The 22,996-nt window shown below is 41.6% G+C and overlaps 2 protein-coding genes across 2 annotated transcripts; one reads left to right on the top strand and one right to left on the bottom strand.

The window, feature by feature from the left end:
• Positions 1-3,233: 3,233 nt before the first annotated feature.
• rps28 (ribosomal protein S28) lies at positions 3,234-5,006 on the bottom strand. Its single transcript, XM_024435295.2, has 4 exons — positions 4,913-5,006; positions 4,569-4,616; positions 4,000-4,124; positions 3,234-3,358 (listed from the first exon to the last, which is right to left on the bottom strand). The coding sequence occupies exons 1-3, from the start codon at positions 4,949-4,951 to the stop codon at positions 4,002-4,004; spliced, it is 210 nt and encodes a 69-aa protein (XP_024291063.1). The 5' UTR covers positions 4,952-5,006; the 3' UTR covers positions 3,234-3,358; positions 4,000-4,001.
• Positions 5,007-14,433: 9,427 nt separating this feature from the next.
• insl3 (insulin-like 3 (Leydig cell)) lies at positions 14,434-17,754 on the top strand. The gene is made up of 2 exons (XM_024436431.2): positions 14,434-14,717; positions 16,341-17,754. Exons 1-2 carry the CDS (start codon positions 14,531-14,533, stop codon positions 16,628-16,630), a joined length of 477 nt encoding a protein of 158 aa, XP_024292199.1. The 5' UTR covers positions 14,434-14,530; the 3' UTR covers positions 16,631-17,754.
• Positions 17,755-22,996: the final 5,242 nt, after the last annotated feature.

Genomic DNA, 22,996 nt, shown 5'->3' with positions numbered 1-22,996 from the left:
TTGGGCGTGCAAAATTATTCAGCCCCTTTACTTTCAGTGCAGCAAACTCTCTCCAGAAGTTCAGTGAGGATCTCTGAATGATCCAATGTTGACCTAAATGACTAATGATGATAAATACAATCCACCTGTGTGTAATCAAGTCTCTGTATAAATGCACCTGCACTGTGATAGTCTCAGAGGTCCGTTAAAAGCGCAGAGAGCATCATGAAGAACAAGGAACACACCAGGCAGGTCCGAGATACTGTTGTGAAGAAGTTTAAAGCCGGATTTGGATACAAAAAGATTTCCCAAGCTTTAAACATCCCAAGGAGCACTGTGCAAGCGATAATATTGAAATGGAAGGAGTATCAGACCACTGCAAATGTACCAAGACCTGGCCGTCCCTGTAAACATTCAGCTCATACAAGGAGAAGACTGATCAGAGATGCAGCCAAGAGGCCCAAGATCACTCTGGATGAACTGCAGAGATCTACAGCTAAGGTGGGAGACTCTGTCCATAGGACAACAATCAGTCGTATATTGCACAAATCTGGCCTTTATGGAAGAGTGGCAAGAAGAAAGCCATTTCTTAAAGATATCCATAAAAGTGTAGTTTAAAGTTTGCCACAAGCCACCTGGGAGACACACCAAACATGTGGAAGAAGGTGCTCTGGTCAGATGAAACCAAAATGGAACTTTTTGGCAACAATGCAAAACGTTATGTTTGGCGTAAAAGCAACACAGCTCATCACCCTGAACACACCATACCCACTGTCAAACATGGTGGTGGCAGCATCATGGTTTGGGCCTGCTTTCCTTCAGCAGGGACAGGGAAGATGGTTAAAATTGATGGGAAGATGGATGGAGCCAAATACAGGACCATTCTGGAAGAAAACCTGATGGAGTCTGCAAAAGACCTGAGACTGGGACGGAGATTTGTCTTCCAACAAGACAATGATCCAAAACATAAAGCAAAATCTACAATGGAATGGTTCAAAAATAAACATACCCAGGTGTTAGAAAAGTCCAGACCTGAATCCAATCGAGAATCTGTGGAAAGAACTGAAAACTGCTGTTCACAAATGCTCTCCATCCAACCTCACTGAGCTCGAGCTGTTTTGCAGGGAGGAATGGGAAAAAATTTCAGTCTCTCGATGTGCAAAACTGATAGACATACCCCAAGCGACTTACAGCTGTAATCGCAGCAAAAGGTGGCGCATCAAAGGGCTGAAAAATTTTGCACGCCCAATTTTTCAGTTTTTGATTTGTTAAAAAAGTTTGAAATATCCAATAAATGTCGTTCCACTTGTTGATTCTTCGCAAAAAAATAGTTTTATATCTTTATGTTTGAAGCCTGAAATGTGGCAAAAGGTCACAAAGTTCAAGGGGGCCGAATACTTTCGCAAGGCACTGTACATGTGTAGATGAGTGGAATAGGTACCACAAAGTATGTCCATGTCCTGTAGTTGTTGGAAATAGGTAGACGGTAAGTGTTGCTGTTACAGAATAGAAAGCAATTTCACCACAAACCACACAGGTGTTGAAAAGGTGCACATAGCAAAGGGAATACTCACTCAAACTGTCAATGGGTTGACCTGCTTTTCTTTTATTTACGGACTTGTTTAACTTTGCCCATTGAGGCTGGAATTCAAACTTGCACCGCAGAAAAAACACTATTTAAAAAATATATATATTTACACTGCTTAGTGGGTGAAACACAAAACACACTTGAATTTTGATGAAAGGGTGTATTTTTGCAGCCTTTTGCAAGTTCGCTTGAATCTGGCCCAAAATGTTGGAGACAGGGAGTTCATGAGTTCAAGTTAGTGTATCACTGTGACTGTTCATGGAACATCTTACACCCCGTGGCAGATGTCACTGTGGACTACTGAAAAGTAATGAGTTAAACTAGGAACGATGCTTCCCTCTACTGGAAATGAGCTAACTCAACATGAACTTGATATTGCATCATAACGAAAAGCCCCAACAGGGTAGTTCCATTACAATTATTTGGCAATTCATGATGCTACAACAACCCTCAGACAAAAACAAAAAAGTGTCAACTTCTGAAGAGAGTTTGACGGTAAAACATTGAACAATAAAGGGTAGGCTAAACTTGGTGGAAATGATAGTGAAATAAGATTTCAGCATGAAATATTTGACCTACGATTCTGGGGCAGTGAAACTCTAGATTTGGGTCTAGTTGTATAAGGCTATAAAAAAATATATAAAAAAAATCTGAGGAACGGCAATAGCAACACAGTAGGGAATGTTGGGCACGATACTATACAGTCATATTACACTAGTATGCGGGATCAGGAATATCCATTTTTGTAGACCAATGTTTACACAGCATCATACAGCCAGAGATGTAAGAGGAAGCGAGACATCCCACTCTCAAATGTCTTTTTCTGGTTCATAATCAAAGAACAGACCCCGCTACTGTCACATTGGTCTACGGGAAAACCACCCCTTAAGCAGACTAACCATATTCCCCCCAGTGGTAAAAATGTCTTCACTTATCCATCTTTGATTCATACCTCCCTTACCTACAGTAAACCCTGATCTGATAATATAAGTACCACAGAACCCTTGCTCTCAAATTATGCCGAATATTGATCAGGCTACAAAACCCAATCCAAATAAAAGGGAAAAACATTCCATCTCTTAATATTTCAACCGAATGAAAAAAAAAACAGTAGTGGCATTTGTTTAGGCCTACAAATAAACTAGTCCTAAGTACAGGCTGAAATCCACCCTTAGCCCTCCTACCCACCCACGTGGATCTGAAACTAGTGGATAGGCATAAGCAATATAGTGAAAATCCCACCCAGTCTAGCCAATCCTTTCAAATCTACAGAAGTGCACAGGGGGGCCACATCAATTTAAAATTCAGCAAACGTAGGTGAGCATTCCAAATACTGTACATTAGCAGCACACCATTTAGTTCCAGTGATGACCGAATCAGTACGCTGCTGCTACTTCGTCCCCTTGCACAGTACATTTCTGTATGCTGCTCTTCTGACAAAAGGAGAGCAATCATTCAAATCAAACCTGTTAATGTTTTACTTCAGTACCTCCACACATTTTGCAGTAAGTGGGAATTGTATGTCTAAAATAGGATCATCAATGCGACAGGTGGCATCCATACCATATTCAAGGACAAAGTGTACTTTAAAATAAACTACCATTAGTTAACTTTGGTTCACAACATGTCTACACACATTGGTCATTGAACAGGAAAAACACAAATCTTCACCTTGAACAAATTTTTATTTTTTCTTAAACTGCACAAGCGAGATGTGGGGCCATTGCAGATGAACTGATGGGGTGTCTGCACCCCAGGCGTTGGTTTGGCATCTCACAACTTCGCCGGGCACTGCAACGAAAGATGTGGGAATTAATTCAATTTATGCACATGCCATTTTTTTTAACAGCAAAATAACAGACCCAAGGACATAATTTTAACAGACACCTACATATCCCTGGGATGACATACAAGTGGATGTAGAGCCTAATGACTTCCCAGTCCACCAACAATTTACCTTATACCCTAAAGTAATACTTTTATAGAGGTCGTGGTAATTGGTTTTGACTTCCCTTGAGGGCCATTGATAGCAACATTGGTTTATAGTTCCCTTGGATTGTCACACCAAAAGCTACTTCAGAAATCCTGCAGGATTGCAATTCCAGCCCTACTGCGACACCTGATCCCTCTAAACTGCTCTTCACGACCAAGCTTAATTGAATCAGGCTGAAGCAAAAACATGCCCACCCAACTGCTGCCTAGGAGTACACATGACTGACCTAATATACATCAGGGCTCTCCAACCCTGTTCCTGGAGAACTACCATCCTGTATGTTCACTCCAACCCTAGCACACCTGATTTGAATAATTAGCTGGTTGATATGCTGAATCAGGTGAGTTACAGCTGGGGTTGAGTGAACCTACAGGACTATAGCTCTCCAGGAACAGGGTTGGAGAGCCCTGCTTTACATGGACAATAGTATGGCACTCACCTTTATCGCAGCCTTCTGGCTTCCCTTTCAGACTCCAGAAGTGTCAGCACATCACCCTCTCTGACTGGCCCCTTCACATTCCTGATGATCGACCGGTTGCTGTCATCCATGAACTCCACACGGACCTGAGAAAGAGACAAGACATGATACATTAGAACATGCAACAGCCACACACACTACACTGTTTACAGATTCCATAACACAGAACCAAGGACCTAAATAATACATCAGAGCACACCAGGTGTTTAAACTAGTGCATTTCTATAAATAAATTGCATTTCAATGTAGTGACAGTTGGGATACACGTCATTGATTAACTACCTACTTTGTTTTACCATGACATGTTAGCTGGCTAATTTAGTGACCTTTTGCCACAACCAATCTTGCTAGCTATGCAGGATACTCTTATACATTAGCATGTGGTATAGCCAGAACAGACGTGGAATCAAGGACTACTAGTTAGTGCACGATACATCACCATTTGCAAGCTAATATTGCTAACCATCGACATTGATTAACTAATTGGCTATCAGGTTAGGTAATACTACTAGCGTTTCAGTAACACATACCTGGGTACACTGTCCCTGGGAACCAGTTCTCCCGAGCACCTTGGTGACCTGGAGAAGAAGCGTAAAACGGTTAGTTAGCCAACTACACATCTGAGATAACGTGGGACGTATGAGTGCCTGTTTTTCAGCTAAATTACCTAGCGAGTGTTAAGCTAGATAAATTAATGGTTGCTGTAATTTAGCACTTCCAGCACGCGCAGCTCACCAAGCAATGAGGCTCCGTTCAAGTATAAACGTGGCAGGAACTTTTTTTAATTAAAATGAGCTCAAATGAAACACTGAGTATTTACGAATGTACACATTCATATATTGAAAGTCTCTTGAATATGATTGCGTTTTCTTACTCTTGCAAGCTTGATCGGCTGCACGCGGCTGGCATCCATATTGTCAGGTTGACTGGAAAGGAAGTCACGTGGTGAGAGTACTGTATATATTCAAACTGTAATCCAAATTATTTTCAACTTTTAATACATTTAGGCACTTTATAATTGTATTATATCACATTATGTATGATATGCGTTTAAAAAATACATATCCCTGGATTAAAAACATAGTATATTTAAAATAAATGTACATTTCCGGTTCCGGTTCCGGTATTGTGGTTCATTCACTCCATGAAATAGGCGGATGGGGGGATGAATAATCAGTATAATGCCTTTGATTTCTAATTATAGTTGCATAAAAAATATATATTATTTTATAGGTATATTTTAATCGCAAAGACAAAACCTGATTAACTAATTGAAGCAGTGTGGAGTCGTACACCAATATAAAGTTGAATTTTGAAGGACTAGACAAAACAAATGCACTTGTAATGGTACTTACAAATATAGTCTATCAATAAAATGTGTCTATCAATGAAAATTTGAAGGGTATTTTTTTATTTACATCTTTTTTAAATAAACCTTTATTTAACTAGGCAAGTCAGTTATGAACAAATTCCTATTTACAATGAAGGCCTAGCAAAAGGCAAAAGGCCTCCTGTGGGGACAGGGGCTGGGATTAAAAATACAAAATAAAAATATAGGACAAAACACACATCACGACAAGAGAGACAACACTACATAAAGTGAGACCTAAGACAACAACATAGCATGGGGGCAACACAACATGGTAGCAGCACAAAACATGGTACTAACATTGTTGGGCAAAGACAACGGCAAGAAGGTAGAGACAACAATACAGTGGGGCAAAAAAGTATTTAGTCAGCCACCAATTGTGCAAGTTCTCCCACTTAAAAAGATGAGAGAGGCCTGTAATTTTCATCATAGGTACACTTCAACTATGACAGACAAAATGAGGAAAAAAATCCAGAAAATCACATTGTAGGATTTTTTATGAATTTATTTGCAAATTATGGTGGAAAATAAGTATTTGGTCACCTACAAACAAGCAAGATTTCTGGCTCTCACAGACCTGTAACTTCTTCTTTAAGAGGCTCCTCTGTCCTCCACTCGTTACCTGTATTAATGGCACCTGTTTGAACTTGTTATCAGTATAAAATACACATGTCCACAACCTCAAACAGTCACACTCCAAACTCCACTATGGCCAAGACCAAAGAGCTGTCAAAGGACACCAGAAACAAAAGTGTAGACCTGCACCAGGCTGGGAAGACTGAATCTGCAATAGGTAAGCAGCTTGGTTTGAAGAAATCAACTGTGGGAGCAATTATTAGGAAATGGAAGACATACAAGACCACTGATAATCTCCCTCGATCTGGGGCTCCACGCAAGATCTCACCCCGTGGGGTCAAAATGATCACAAGAACGGTGAGCAAAAATCCCAGAACCACACGGGGGGACCTAGTGAATGACCTGCAGAGAGCTGGGACCAAAGTAACAAAGCCTACCATCAGTAACACACTACGCCGCCAGGGACTCAAATCCTGCAGTGCCAGACGTGTCCCCCTGCTTTAGCCAGTACATGTCCAGGCCCGTCTGAAGTTTGCTAGAGAGAATTTGGATGATCCAGAAGAAGATTGGGAGATTGGGAGAAGGTCAGATGAAACCAAAATAGAACTTTTTGGTAAAAACTCAACTCGTCGTGTTTGGAGGACAAAGAATGCTGAGTTGCATCCAAAGAACACCATACCTACTGTGAAGCATGGGGGTGGAAACATCATGCTTTGGGGCTGTTTTTCTGCAAAGGGACCAGGACGACTGATCTGTGTAAAGGAAAGAATGAATGGGGCCATGTATCGTGAGATTTTGAGTGGAAACCTCCTTGAATCATCAAGGGCATTGAAGATGAAATGTGGCTGGGTCTTTCAGCATGACAATGATCCCAAACACACCGCCCGGGCAACGAAGGAGTGGCTTCCTAAGAAGCATTTCAAGGTCCTGGAGTGGCCTAGCCAGTCTCCAGATCTCAACCCCATAGAAAATCTTTGGAGGGAGTTGAAAGTCCGTGTTGCCCAGCAACAGCCCCAAAACATCACTGCTCTAGAGGAGATCTGCATGGAGGAATGGGCCAAAATACCAGCAACAGTGTGTGAAAACCTTGTGAAGACATACAGAAAATGTTTGACCTCTGTCATTGCCAACAAAGGGTATATAACAAAGTATTGAGATAAACTTTTGTTATTGACCAAATACTTAATTTTCCATCATAATTTGCAAATAAATTCATTGAAAATCCTACAATGTGATTTTCTGGATTTTTTTTCTTCTCATTTTGTCTGCCATAGTTGAAGTGTACCTATGATGAAAATTACAGGCCTCTCTCATTTTTTAAGTGGGAGAACTTGCACAATTGGTGGCTGACTAAATACTTTTTTGCCCCACTGTACATCAGGCGAAGCAGCCACAACTGTCAGTAAGTGTCCATGATTGAGTCTTTGAATGAAGAGATTGAAGTAAAACTGTCCAGTCGCTAGCTGGAGCGAACTGAAAAGAGTAGCGACCCAGGGATGTGTGTGCTTTGGGGACCTTTACCGAATGTGACTGGCAGAACGGGTGTTGTATGTGGAGGATGAGGCCTAAGAGTGTTTATAAATAAGCATCAACCAGTTGTGACGGGTATACAGAGATGACCAGTTTACAGAGGAGTATAGAGTGCAGTGATGTGTCCCATAAGGAGCATTTGGTGGCAAAACTGATGGCCGAATGGTAAAGAACATCTAGCCGCTGGAGAGCACCCTTACCTAACGTCTCCGTAATCTAGCATGGGTAGGATGGTCATCTGAATAAGGGTTAGTTTGTCAGCTGGGGTGAAAGAGGAGTGATTACGATAGAGAAAACCAAGTCTAGATTTAACCTTAGCTGCAGCTTTGATATGTGCTGAGAGAAGGACAGTGTACCGTCTAGCAATACTCCCAAGTACTTGTATGAGGTGACTACCTCAAGCTCTAAACCCTCAGAGGTAGTAATCACACTGGTTCGGAGAGGGGCATTCTTCTTACCAAACCACATGACCTTTGTTTCGGAGGTGTTCAGAACAAGGTTACGGGCAGAGATTACATTTACATTGTTTACTAACATTGGAGTAAAACAAGCTTATATTTTGGGGTTGAACTATGCTCCCGAGGCATTTATAAGTTATGTTCTTCAAGAAACAATGGGTACATATCATTAATTTATTAGGTCCAAAAATGGATGTAGTAACAGCAGATTGCTACTTTAATGTAGAAATACTGTCTATAGGCCAGTGGAAATAAGGGGGAATTGATCTGCACGATAAAATTGCAATCCAATGGTATTAACGTGAAATGATGGAGGTTGTAATGAATGCATAGATATGAAGGTATACGTGAGGTTGTTTACTGTGATTCCTTTCTGTCCAGTTTGAACTGCATGTACCTGTAAGCCTTTAAATTAATAGCCCTGTCACAAATGAACGACTGCTGTCTCTGCTCTGCATTTCCCTCCTCCCAGCACCAAATCCTTAAATCACAACACTAATCCTCACTGACAGTATTGTTAACTTCTGTTAGGATAGAAAGAACAGCAATGGAATTAGTGAATCAGTGAGGAGGATGAATCCCCAACTCATGCTCTAGATCTTCTTGCACGTCCAATCAAACGCGGTATAGCTTTTCATCTCCCTGCTGAATTTGTAAGAAAAGGATGAAGAAAATCTTCCTTTTGTTGTTCTTTGTTTCGTGGAATGGAAAACGTGTGGGATATTGGATTTGCTGGTAATGTCTTTCTTTAATGACTTAACTTTCACTGGGTGAGCAAGATGTATTTTCTTCTCATACATTTCCAATGGAACAACCTTCAAGAAACCCTTGCCACCTAAAAAAGTGAAAGCAGGAAAGCTCTGTGACAGCATGGATGTCTATGGACTACCTAGGCAGCCCTGCTCCTCAGACAGTGGTTCTGAAGGAGAAAAGGCCCGGGAAGAAAAGGGAGAAAGAAAAATGTGTTGCCAGACAATCCAACATAGTCACAATCAATGTCGGTGGGAAAGTCTTTCAATTCCCAATCCACCTAGTTCTCCTCTACCCAAAAACCAGGCTTGGCTCTCTGGCCCTCTGTACCAATCCTATGAAGAGGATGACACTCTGTGATGACTATTCGGTCCGAAAAAATGAGTTCTTCTTTGACCGGGACCTGTCCTCTGGGACCTGATGGAGAACCCTTACTCCTCATTAGTGGCTATGGGCTTTGCCGTGTTCTCCAGCCTTTTCGTCCTCATCTCCATTGTGGCAATGACCCTCAACACGGTGAAGGAGCTGAGGAAGTACACCATCTACGGCAAGACTTACATGGAGTGTGTGGAGATCGTCTTCATCGTATTCCCTTTGAGTACTTCTTGAGGCTGCACACCACCTGTGACATCAAACACTTTGTGAAAAGTGCTCTAAACTTTGGACCTTTTGGCTGTCATACCCTACTTCATCCGGATTATTTTTTTGATTTTCACAGACGTAAATTATGCCAGTGCCCCAAGGACCTGAAGACCATGGCCCGGGTCAGCAAGGTTAGCAAGGTGCTCAAGGTGGTCAAGCTCCTGCGCATCTTCCGCATCCTCAAGCTGGCCAAGCATTCCACAGGCATGCGGGCGTTTGGATTCACCATCCGGCAGTGCTCAGAGCAGGTGTGCTGCCTTTTCCTGTTCATTATCCTAGGCATCTTCACTTTCTCGGCCCTCATGCACACTGTGGAGCTGGAACAGCCAGGCACCCCCTTCAGCAGCATACCTGACGCTTGGTTGTGGGCCGCTGTGAGTAAACAACTCCATTTTCTTTATGTTTTGTCTTCTGTACAATATGCTCTACATTTCAGTTCTTCTCCTATGGTATGCCACTTCTATTTTAGCAACATACACTACATGACCAAAAGTATGTGGACACGTCAAAAATCTAATTTCAAAATCATGGGAATTAATATGGAGCTGGTCCCCCTTTTGCTGCTATAACAGCTTCCACTCTTCTGGGAAGGCTTTCCACTAGATGTTGGAACATTGCTGCGGGGACTTGCTTCCATTCAGCCACAAGAGCATTGGTGAGGTGGGCACTGATGTTGGGCGATTAGGCCTGGCTCACAGTCGATGTTCCAATTCATCCCAAAGGTGTTCGATGCGGTTGAAGTCAGGGCTCTGTGCATGCCAGTCAAGTTCTTCCACACCATTTCTGTATGGACCTCGCTTTGTGGACGAGGGCATTCTCATGCTGAAACAGGAAAGGGCCTTCCCCAAAATGTTGCCACAAAGATGGAAGCACACAATAGTCTAGAATGTCATTTCATGCTGTAGAGTTAAGATTTCGCTTCACTGGAACTAAGGGGCCTAGCCCGAACCACGAAAAACAACCCCAGACCATTATTTCTCCTTTACCAAACGTTATAGTTGGCACTATGCCTTGGGGAAGGTAGTGTTCTCTTGCGTTGGCCACCGGTGGAAATCTGCTTTGGAGACCGGTGGAAATCTGTCCTTTGCTCTGATGAGTCCAAATTTGAGATTTTTGGTTCCAACCGTCTTTGTGAGACGCAGAGTAGGTGAATAGCTGATCTCTGCATGTATGGTTCCCACCATGAAGCATGGAGGAGGAGGTGTGATGGTGTAGGGGTGCTTTGCTGTTGACACTGTCTGTGATTTATTTAGAATTCAAGGCACAGTTAACCAGCATGGCTACCTACCACAGCATGCTCCAGTGATACGCCACCCCATCTGGTTTGTGCTTAGTGGGACTATCATTTGTTTTCCCACAGGACAATGAACCAAAACACACCTCCAGGCTGTCTAAGGGCTGGAGTGCTGCATCAGATGACCTGGTCTCCATCTGGCCTCCACAATCACCTGACCTCAACCCAAATGAGCGGGAAAAAAGCAGCCAAAGTGCTCAGCATATGTGGGAACTCCTTCAAGACTGTTGGAAAATAATTCCTCATGAAGCTGGTTGAGAGAATGCCAAGAGTGTGCAAAGCTGTCATCAAGGCAAATGATGGCTACTTTGAAGAAGCTCAAATCTCAAATATATTTTGCATTTTTTAAAACACTTTTTTGGTTTCTACATGATTCCATATGTGTTATTTCATAGTTTTGATGTCTTCACAATTTTTCGACAATGTAGAAAAAAGTAAAAATAAAGAATAACCCTTGCATAAGTAGATGTGCCCAAACTTTTGAGTGGTACTGTATACGATTTATTATATATTTTTGGGGGGTACGTACAAATGTTTGGGGTAGGTACAAAACTACCATCATACCTTCATTCAGTTAAAAAAAAAAACCGGTACCGCTTTCCATAGAGGGATAATAGTTTGTAGGTCAAACCGTTCTGATGCTACAGACGTTTTCGTGAGTAAACTGATGTCCGAGATGTCTCATGGTCTGACAAACGCTGCTCTAGCTCTGACACCTTACCCAGCATACCTCTAGCTTAAACTGACATATTTTCATGGGGATTTTTAAATTATGTAACTTAGATTGTGCGTCAATCGACTCTAGGGGGTTAACTATAAAATGTTACCACAACCAGTTAATCAGTGATAAAGTGGAAGGATGAACTACAAAAAATAACTGCACATCTGTGTGGGAAATAATAATACATGTTTGATAACAATCAAAACAACTTTCTGCTCTACATTGGTAAAACGTATTTGACAATATTTAAATCTATATTCAAGGTTGAAATGTGTGTCTCACACAACTACAGACAGAATATTAAGCTAAAAGTGACAAATTGAAACGTTGTGCTGTCACGACCTCTACCGAAGGTAACTCCTCTCTCTCCCTGTTCGGGCGGCGCTCGGAGGTCGGCGTCGCCGGTTTACTAGCCGCCACCGATCCCCTTCTGTTTGTTTTGTCTGTGATTCTTTTCACACCTGGTTTAATTTGCGCTTATTTCTGTGTGTATATAGGGTACCTGTTGCCTGCCTTAGTTCGTGCGGGATTAGATTTGTGTGTATTGCGCTCGATTGTATTTGATGTTTGTTGTTTTCACTATTACGCACGTGTATGTAAAGTGTCGGAACTGTGTTTGTTCCTCCGTGTGTTTGCACGAGTTTCTGAGTATTCGAGAGCGTAGTTTTGGGATTTTCGTCTGTGTTCCTTTTGTATTGGTGGACTATATTATTAAATACGCTTCTCAGACATCCCTGCTCTCCTGCGCCTGACTCCTACACCTCTCACCGAGACGCACGTTATCACATGTGCGCTCTCTGATATGAAATCATAATCATTTCAGATATAATAGAATGTGATTGATAAACAAAAGGTTATTTCACTTTCCCAGCTGTCCACCTTGACAATTCCCCGTCAGAAGAAGCGTAGGTTGATTTTGGCAATCATGTGCTTCACTCTGAAATGACCAAGATGCATCTCGGTCAGCACAGCCTCCTTCTCCTCCTTAGTAAAAAAAACACATTCCTGTGTGGCTGGCCATCCTTCCCTTGTAGGTACATGATTGCCTAACAAGTTGGAAGAGAAGAGTTGTTGAAATACTCAAGTCTCAGTACATTTGCACTGCTGTCTTTATTTGTCTCGCTCTCTTCATCTCTCTCTCTGTCTCTCTTCCCACCTCTCTCACTTTCTTTCTCACCCCCTTGCCTCAGCAGCCTCCACTGAACTATATGTATAGCTAACAACATATAGATGACCAACTAACTAGATGGAAAATGGTTGTGCATAGCTTAATCTGTCCAATTATCTTATAGAAGTTAACTGCTTGTGAATTTCTCTGAATGTTGCGCCTCTTGTCGAGATCAGTGGTGCCTTCATAGTACTTCGCCTGGTTGGAAAGATACAAGAAAATCTCCTCGAGGGATGCCATTGAAGTGCAAGCCACATACAAACAGAAAGCTACAATAACAGTTACAGTAGCTAGCTAATGTTAGCTAAATAAAACTGTCTGGCTAGCTGGTCGACTAGGCAGGCTGAGGTAAATAAGTACAGTAGCTAGCAACGTCAATCTATTGTCATGAATCTTGCCCTGGAATGACAACTGAAAGATTTCTGCTAGATGGCCAATTTGCAAATTCAAAATTGACTGTATTGTAAAAATTCATGAAAACAAAAATGAGCTGTTTTGGTCTTAATTTAAGGTTAGGGTTATGCATTAGGGTAAGCAGTGTGGTTAAGTTTAGGTTTAAAATCTGATTTTATGACTTTGTGGCTGTGCCAGCTAGTGACCAGTCTGCAGAGCTGCCTCCAGAACAAGATTAATGACGAAAAATGTTCCACATCAATTAAAGCGAGAAGCCAGTCGCCTGGCGGTGTCTTCTAGCGTCAACCTGGAGCCAAGTAGGGAAAGACAGGGAATGCACCCAAGGCTACACACACACACACACACACACACACACACACACACACACACACACACACACACACACACACACACACACACACACACACACACACACACACACACACACACACACACACACACACACACACACACACACACACACACAGTGAAAGGAGTCCGTGTGACGGCTGTGACTCCACCATGGGATATTGCTATTCTAGATATGATGCACTTTGAATTTTATTGTCTGCATGTTTTATTTTAAAGCGAACAAAACAAGATGTAACTGAAGCTCAATGCCAAGTACCGCATAATGTCCGTATTCAACAAATGTTTGAAATATGAAGCTGTGGTATGAATGCGCATGGTAAGTCATTATCCTTGACTTTGTTTTGCACCTGCATCCTGATTTTATTAGCTCCCCTTCTTCTAGATAAGTCCAGACACATAGCCACAGTTGGTAAATAACACTTCTCAAAGAAAATATGCAAACTAATCACAGAGAACACATACACATATCAACATTTTCAAATAATAAAAAATAAAAAGTCCCTAAATGTGAAGATTTACGGAGTAAGTTATGCGCCATATTTTCACAGTAGAGGCTCATCAGGGTTAGATAATGAAATATTTCATAATGGTAGGATACAACACAGCAACTTCATTGCCCATATGTTACAGAGAACAATGGAAATGAGTCTTCCACCCACTCCCTTTTTCTCAGCGCCTGGCCCAGGATTCAAACCAGCCACCTTTCAGCCACAGGTCCAACTCCTTAGCCACTGGGCTACCTATAACAAAAATCAGATTTATTATTCATCAGGTCAATATATGGATCACCCTATGGTTTTGGGGCCATAAGAGGCTTTTCTTGAATATGAGTAAACTTAATCTTTATAATGAAAAGGAAAAACTATTTCAGATCACCTGGAAGTATTCATTTTCGTATACTTGCACCACTAACCCCAGTTCATAAGCCCCATGCTATAGATCACCATTTGACATGTATTTATCTCAAATGAGAGTTCCAGCCTTGAGGGGAACTCTCTTTGACATGTAGTGATCTCAAGATCAGGACATCCTTTTCCTTGGCCAAGGGCGAATGGCTCCTTATGAGAATCCCGGGTCTGGCATAGACAGCAGGGCACTATATAAGGCTCTAGGAAGCTCTCACAAGCTACACATCACATCCCTCCTCATCGTACCATACCTGCTGCATCGATTTGCTGTTTGTGTGATTCACTTGGGCGCAAACATCCTCATCAACATCATGGATGCTAAGTGTCTTGTGTCTCTTGTGGTAGTTCTCATGGTTGGGGTGTATGGGACCCACGGACAGGATGCCAGGGTGAAGCTGTGTGGGAGAGAGTTTATCCGTATGGTAGTCACATCGTGTGGGAGCTCCAGACTGAGGCGCTCCACTCCGGAGCTTGGACAACACCCCGTCAACCACCACAGTGAGTACAACTCTCAAGGACCTAATAGCTTGTTTTGATATGTTTATTATGCTGCTGTTTGTGCCGGAGTTCAGTTTAGTTGAATCCGAAAGGCATACATGTGTTTTCTATACTGAAACGCATCCAAATGGGTACACACGTGTTGAATCAACATTGTTTCCACGTCATTTCAAAGAATGACGTGGGATAGACATTCAATTGACGTCTGTGCCCAGTGGGACGAGAATGGAGGTTGGAGGTAAATGGAATCCTCTTCTCAAACAAACTGACATCCAAAGCACGAAGTATATGAGGATGGAGTTGGAGAACCCCTCCCGAGAACCCTTACGGGAGTTGTAGAATTGAGCATTTTTCAATCACCTGGAACAGAGCCATAATCATCATTATTTTTTTCTGCATAGGTTATCTCAGCATATCTTCTTTACCTGTCCCATTGTCATTTTAATGAGGGTGTCCTTCTGACTGTAAATCACACATCTCAATATACAGCAATAACATGCCTAAGATATTACATACAAATTACAAAACAGTACATGGGATCATAACACATATCATCAATACAGGCACATATCATGGAGTCATAATTAACACAATAATATCATGATATTTAAACACTTAGCGTGCCAGATTACATTTAAAACAAGCATTTTTTCTGCATATCTAAGCTTACCTCTTGAGCTGTCTGTATCCTCCTGACTGGTGGTTCTTTTTTCAAGAAACTAAATATGTTTACTCTGTATCTCTGCAAAATCTGGTTAAAAGATTTAAAGGAATGTGAGTCTTAATCAGTACATTTAGTAATTGGTTGCTAAAGTCTAGCAACCTTCCAGCAGATAGCTAAGATAGTTAGACAATCTACTCTAATTTGATTGATAGCCTGAAATGGCTTGTTAGCTAGTTAGAAGGTCGGGAGATTGGGAACCTATCTGGCTAGCTAGCTAAAGCCAACTTTATAAAATTGCTAGGTGGTAGTATTTCAGAGAAACAAAGAAACATTTTTGTTTTATTTATTCATCAAGAAGGAATGAATAGGCTACATAGCTTGATCAAATTAATTTACAAACATACCTCCTGTGAGTACTGCCCATCACTGACTACTAAAATCAAATCAAACCCTGTGTGTCACTCTTAACTCTTTTTCTTGCTCCGTGGTGCACCTTCGAAGTAACCACTTACTAGGGAGAGTAGGGGGTTCCAGCCAGAGTGCCCCCTCCGCAAAATACCACTGACAGATATTTTTATAAACAATTTTGATAAAACTTGGGCTTAAAAATTAAGTTCAGTAACTCATTTAACATCTACAAAATGTCAAAACAGGACAAATCCTGAGTGGCGCAGCAGTCTAAGTATCTTAGTGCTGGAGGCATCACTACAGACCCTGGTTCGATTCCAGGCTGTATCACAACCGGTCGTGATTGCGAGTCCCGGGTTTAGCAGGAGTAGGCTGCATTGTAACTAAGAATGTATTCTTAACAGACTTGCCTAGTTAAATAAATGTTAAATAAAAATAACAAATTCAATTCTGAGGGGGCATGTGCTCTTGTGCCCCCTATAAGCATGACACCTCTGCTGACATCTGCCTACATTGTGAATGATGCCTAATTCTGTTTTTTCCTTCTACAGGGGTAATTCTGGATTGGCTGAACAGCAATCAGTTTTCCAACCTGAGGACTTCAGAGACTGGTGAAGATGTGGTGACACAGCAAGATGACCAGGACTCCACAAAGAGTATGACAGAAGACCAACAGACCCATTCAGGGTTTCCCAGCACACCGCAGGTCCAGGGGGACATGGAGCCTTCAACCGTCCCTCTGGGGTACACCGTGTCCTCCCGTACCCGCCGAGACGTGGGGCCTGCTGGGGTGTGCTGCCGATCCGGCTGCACCATGAGCGAGCTGGTCCAGTATTGCTAAGCTAAAGTTAATGCTAGACTAATGCTAGGCAAGAATAACATTTCACAAGGAATTGTTGGTCAGCCATTGCTTGGTTAGCCATTGGAATGACGTAATAGGTTAAAATCAGGTTTATTTACATTGGTTGGGATGTTTGAAGGGCCATTTTGCAGTTGCCAAACCTTTGCATTAGAGCTAATGTAGTTAGTTCTACAGAAATGTTCATGTTGTTTTCTTGATATCATGAATTGTGTGTTAATCTAATCATTAGAGTACTGTTGAGGAAGGACTTGTGTAATGGTAAAATCAAGACGGAAAGAATGTTGTCGAAAGAGGCTTTATTTATCATAATAATAATTTGTATTATTTATCACATTAATATTATACTTGATTCTCACCTGCACAATGAAGGACAACAATGAATGCCAAATGAGAGTTGTCAAAGAAACCTTCCTGTTCATCTTGAATCACAATGAAATAAAGCTTTTGAAGATCATCGGTGAGTGGAGGTTACTTTACAGTTGTCTGTCTTATGCAAACCATGCTTTTCTGACTTCAAACAGGGACAATAACCCCTCACTTCTCCACAATGTGTTGCAAGCTCCATGCCATGTTGAAAGTGCTTTGAAACCTATAGCGACATGTGCTATACAGTAGAAATGCAATCGATCCATGTGTCATAGAGAAGGCATCACCCCCACAGAGCATCCCCCTCTAGTAAAGATCAAATGATCTGCCTGCCCTCTCACTCCACTTGAAACAATTTCCATTCTCATTACAATCTTCATCAGTGTACATCATTGAAAAAGGCAGAGAAAATCCCTTCAAAAGTCTGTATGGCAGTAGCCAGATTACAGCTCCCAAATCATACTCGGTCTGAATAGACACGAAATCCAGTTGACGCTCTCTGATAAGGATGAATCGGATTGGGCCAAGTGCCTGCTGGGGTGTGCTGCCGATCCGGCTGTCCTGCTAATATCCCATCAGATATGATAAGCACTACAGATGCCACTATATAGTGGAACATTTAGCCTGTAGAATAGGGGCTAATATATGGTTACTGTTGTGTTATGTCAGCTCAGATGGTGTTAGCCATTTTGAATGAAAATAAAAAGTGTTGAAATTATATTACAGAATGCATAATAATTTTGTATGAAATGTATTGAAAACATTATTTGGAAAAAATAAATATCTTTATAAAACCAATTTTTTGTTTGTTTTATTGTGACACCTGGTGATGACCTGTATTTCACCAGCAGAGTAGCATTTCAGGGGTTAATGGCAATATGGTGCCGGTCACTAATTAACAGGTGGAACTGGCAGTGATAGACACCAAGCAGGCCTAGAGATACAGTTTTCAACCATGTCAATCATATCGTGTCCTTTCATTTGTATCTTGCTGTATCCTTTCATTTATGCCAAATTTATTGGCTAATTTGAGCTAAAAAAATTATAATCACCTGTGGATTTTGTTCAATATCTCCAATTCCATTGCATTACACCAATGCTGCCCAAATGCTCTGTCTATATGCGAATACACATCGCTTGCAATACAGTTTTGGAAACATTTGGAACTTAACGTTCATGTGAGCAAGAAATACTGTTTTTAATATAAAAGATAAACTTACTGTATGCAGTTTAGCAAAGTTGCACCAGGCAAGGTTTCAAAAACCGTAACGCTAGCGAGGATTTAAAAGCGTTTCTAAACGTTAAAACATGGCGTTGGGATTGTAGTTCACATTAGCCAGATGTGGTCCGTATCAACTGAGAACCCAAGGGGGAAGGCATAAAGGCGTCCCATACATAGAACTTGGCTAGGCGAAGTGAACGTCGGTGCTCGCAGACTCCCTTAAAGACCTTCGATTGAAAAAAAACGCAATATTACCGTTGTTTGTCCTTCTTGAGCCACCGTTGCAACAAGATAACCAGTAACACTTCTTCAAAATAGTCTGAATTAATCTAAGATAAATCAAGAAATCTGGATTTAACTTGGCGGTCTTAGTCGCGCAATTTTACATCTAGCTAAGCTGTTTGGTGCAGCCACAAAGTGGCTAAACCCCACCTATTCTACAATTTCTCTTCTCTCATTGTTGAATGACAGCAAACACTTAATTGAAGAATCCCGTCCATAGTTCCCACCCCTACTGTTGACCAATCACTGACGAAGCGGTGTAGACATCGGCTGCCGAACTTCGACTTGCCTTAAGACATTTTTTATGTGCACAACAACCCCCCCAGAACACCAACACGAGCAAAAACGTCACAAAATGTACTCATAATATTTGCGCAAACTGTTTCAACTGGGAGCCATGCGAACAGGCTTAAGCCCCCTTGGGCCATGAGTTCTCAAGAGCTAGAGTACAATCACTGCCTTCACAAACTGGAACTGTGTGACAAAGAAGAGTAATACATGTCATAATCAAAGAAATCTCCCAAGTTGTTTTATTTGATCAATTGGATTAATATGGTACCGTGTTTTTGGAAACAAGCTGTTCTATGGGCAGGCCTGCCGGTTTTGATGGAGTACAGCAGAAGTGACTTTCGTAGCAAGTTAGGAGAACTCATGCAGCAGTTTAGGACAATTAATGCATCAGGTTATGAGAATTAGGTTAAGGTTAGAGAAAGGGTTAGGGTTAGCTAGAATGTACAACAATTCAATTCTGCCGGATTATTGGGAAACAAGTTGGAGCCTACCTGTATACAGAGCAATAGGAATGGTGTCTTTATGTAGGCACTAACTAGGCCATGGTTTGTTGGACAACGCCTACTGGATAAACGCTGAAAATACGGTCTGTGGTAAACACAGGCTTAGGAGCTCTGGCACGTTTTGCTCTATGAGATCATCTTCATCAGCAGACATCCCTTTGTGCGAATTTTGAAGCATTTATGTAATTAAAAAAAGCACATAAAAGGCTTCATAACTCCTAAAGGTCATGTTAACTGACTGATATGATCTCATAGAACAAAACATATAAGGTCTCCTAAGCCTGTGTTAACCTCCGACCTTATTTTCGGCGTTTATCCCAAAAGCATTTCCCTTCCTTTGCTCATAGGAATGGCTAAATGAACCAGAGGTGAATCATTTCCGTTTTTTAAGACTACAAACTGGCAAGCTCTATTTTGGTGTCTGTTAGAAGTGGCTATATGGAAAAAGACAGATGGTTGGTTTCCTGGCTTAAAACCAGGGGATAGTTGTTAAAAGGGGCAGCAGGTAGCCTAGTGGCTAACGTGTTGGGCCAGTAACTGAAAGGTTGCTAGATCGAATCCCTGAGCTGACAAGGTAAAAATCTGTCGTTCTGCCCCTGAACAAGGCAGTTAGCCCACTGTTCCTAGGCTGTCACTGTAAATGAGAATTTGTTCTTAACTGACTTGCCTAGTTAAATAAATAAAAATGTCTCATTTTACTTTCACCTCCCGTAGTAGGTTATTGACTCACTGAATTTATCCATCCAATAAGCCTAATATCGAATGATCACTGTTCACATTGATTGCCCACAGTTGCGGTTCAAATTGCACATTGACTTTTGAAGGTGCCTTATAAATTCTGTGATGAACCAAAATTGTATAGGGGTGCACATGTTTATATTTCAACACTAATGGGGGTGCCTCTGGGGGTAACCAGCAATTCTTTAAATTTAACCCTATATATTAGGCCTACTGCATTTCCTGCAAGGTTGATTAACTTGAGAGAGAAACAAATATATTGAGAATTTCTTGTCATGTCCTGAAATTTGTGATATTAAATGGGATTAACCGTCCACAACCAATACTGGTTGGGTTGGGTCATGGCTAGGAGGTATCCAGTTTTTGTCAAATTAACGTTATATTTCTTTTACGTTATTTTGACAAACGCTGTATCTCTTCTAGGCGTGACCATTGGGGTTGGAAAGGCAAGTAGTGTGTTTGCAGTGTGTTGTCGACCACCAGAGGGCATAAGATATCTATTGTATATGAACATTGCGTTGTCTGCATTTCACTATTATAGTTGCTCTTATTTGACCAAATAGTGAGTAACTGAGAACCACTGATTTGCCAGATATTGAGCTCATTCTGTCACTTCTATATCTAATTGCTACCAATGTCCTTCCTGTCTATATTTTGTTTCTACAATCCATATAACGGTGCCATTTACCTTCAGATACTTGATCTCTTCCTGATAAAATCTCCAATCTGATTATAAGATCATCATCAGTATAGCCAGTAATTATTCATAATGAACACAACATTAAATAGCTTTGGATAAGATTCGTCACCCAAGTCATAGACTGTTGTCTCTGCTACCGCACGGCAAACGGTCCCGGAGCGCCAAGTCATCCAAACAATTAACCAAATGGCCACTGGATTATTTACATTGAAACCTCCCACCCACCATTTATTTTTTACAATGCTGCCACTTGCTGTTTATTATCTATGCATAGTCACTTCACCCCTACAAATTACCTTGACTAACCTGTACCCCCGCACATTGACTCGGTGCCGGTATCCCCTGTAAATAGTCTCGTTATTGTTATTTTATTGTGTTACTTAATTATTATTTTTTTCACTTTAGTTTATTCTGTAAATATTTTCTTAACTCTTTATTGAACTGCACTGTTGGTTAAGGGCTTGTAATTAATCATTTCACTGTAAGGTGTTGTATTCGGTGCATGTGACAAATAAAGTTTTATTTGATTTAGACGACTACCTCTGTACACTTTTACTCTTGAGAGAGACACTGAAGGTTCTAAACTTGCAATGGTAATGAATGGAAACTCTCTATAACGCTGCCCAAGTTTTAAAGTTGAAGAAGGCTGCATTAGAGAATAGCACCTTCTCCTAGTGCCCACAGTCTATCACACACACACACACGCACACACACACGCACGCACGCACGCACGCACACACACACACACACACACACACACACACACACACACACACACACACACGAGCCAGGAGAGTACGTTGGAATGGCGGGTGTCGATTTTCATGTAAATGAAATGACTCACAGGACTCCTGTTTCCAACAGTAAAAGTGTCTTGGTTAGAAACGTAAGAAGTGTGTGTGTGTGTGTGTGTGTGTGTGTGTGTGTCTGTCTAGGTATACATGTAGAGTATGTGCAAGCATGTTGGAATGCATGTATGGGTACACAAAGTGTACTAAATTCATCTCTCCTCTCTCTACCTGGGCTCTGTGTTCGGTGGTGACTGTTAAAAGACATGACCAGTGACAGCTGCAGCAGGAACATCCTGTGATCATGCCTCCCTAGGGAATCTCCTCCTCAGGTGCAGAACAGCAGACTGGGACAGTTTTACCTGCAGCCCTGTCTCAGGCTGTTTTGATATGCACTGTTGACTGGAGGTGCTAGGACTGTGTTATCTGTGCCTTATATAACACCTAATAAACACTAGAAGTTGAAAACATCTTTGGCACATATTATACGAATGGGTTGTTGTTGGGTTATATCAGGATCTTTTTTTTTGCCCAGCATCGGGTTCGTCTTGCAAGAGGCCTAAAAAGGTGAAACACGTCATACGACGCAAGATGAAACCATTGCTACGGTGTTCATATTAGGGCTGCCGCAGTCTGAGATGGACTTGGTGTCATGCAAGACGAGTATCTTAGAATTGTAAGGATGTGACAATGAAATGATCAAGTGGATGACGGTGCCCACTAGTTTACAGGATGGCCTCTGGTGAGTGATGGTGGGCTGTGGCTGGTCGTGACACGTCGTGAACACAGGAAGGTAACAGTGGCCTTGTTGGGTCCCTCGGTAAGACGAGTTGCCCAAGTCCCTGCCTGCTCAACCATCCAATGTCCAGGGATTTATGAATCCACTTAATTTGGTTAAATACAGTTTGTAATGTCCAGATACACTTTTGATGTGACATTTCTAAGACATTTCAAAGCAATATTTTTTAAGGATGGAAATGGGTGAAGGGAATCATCGCACAATTGTCTAATAGTTCCTTTTTTGGTGTACTTGTATAGATCCCAGTGGTGAGGTACTGTAATGGGGGAGATGAAGAGACTTGATGCACGGGGACCGTACCATAAGTCTAAGTAGCCCTTCGACCCTATTACTTTACACTATAGCCTATAGGCCCCCCCCACTACCGCTACAGACCAAAATCCATTAATTAACTGTACTCCCTTAATCCCTTCTGGCCCTATAGTCTGTTCATCCATATGCAAGTCATTATATCCAGTTAATCAGGTCAGCACAATGCCGGAACACATGTATATATACATATATACACACACACACAGTCTTGTTGGGACACACAATTCAGTTCCATTCAAAATGCTATTTTCCCTAACCCCTAACTCTAACTCTAAACCTGACCCTAACCCATACTCTTACCCTAAACTCAACCCAAAAACCTAACCTTAACCCTAGCTCCTAAC

This window comes from Oncorhynchus tshawytscha, linkage group LG10 (genome assembly GCF_018296145.1).
Source record: "Oncorhynchus tshawytscha isolate Ot180627B linkage group LG10, Otsh_v2.0, whole genome shotgun sequence".
NCBI lineage: Eukaryota > Metazoa > Chordata > Actinopteri > Salmoniformes > Salmonidae > Oncorhynchus > Oncorhynchus tshawytscha.
This window is presented reverse-complemented; position numbering and strand designations above follow the sequence as displayed.

What these genes read in the sequence shown, in the direction of transcription:
- rps28 (XM_024435295.2), bottom strand. Translation starts at nt 4,951, where the DNA reads ATGGATGCCAGCCGCGTGCAGCCGATCAAGCTTGCAAGA. An exon ending in AGCCGATCAAGCTTGCAAGA is followed by an intron (nt 4,617 to 4,912) that starts GTAAGAAAACGC and finishes CTTCTTCTCCAG; the next exon opens with GTCACCAAGGTGCTCGGGAG. An exon ending in CCCAGGGACAGTGTACCCAG is followed by an intron (nt 4,125 to 4,568) that starts GTATGTGTTACT and finishes TCTCTTTCTCAG; the next exon opens with GTCCGTGTGGAGTTCATGGA.
- insl3 (XM_024436431.2), top strand. Translation starts at nt 14,531, where the DNA reads ATGGATGCTAAGTGTCTTGTGTCTCTTGTGGTAGTTCTCATGGTTGGG. An exon ending in ACACCCCGTCAACCACCACA is followed by an intron (nt 14,718 to 16,340) that starts GTGAGTACAACT and finishes TTCCTTCTACAG; the next exon opens with GGGTAATTCTGGATTGGCTG.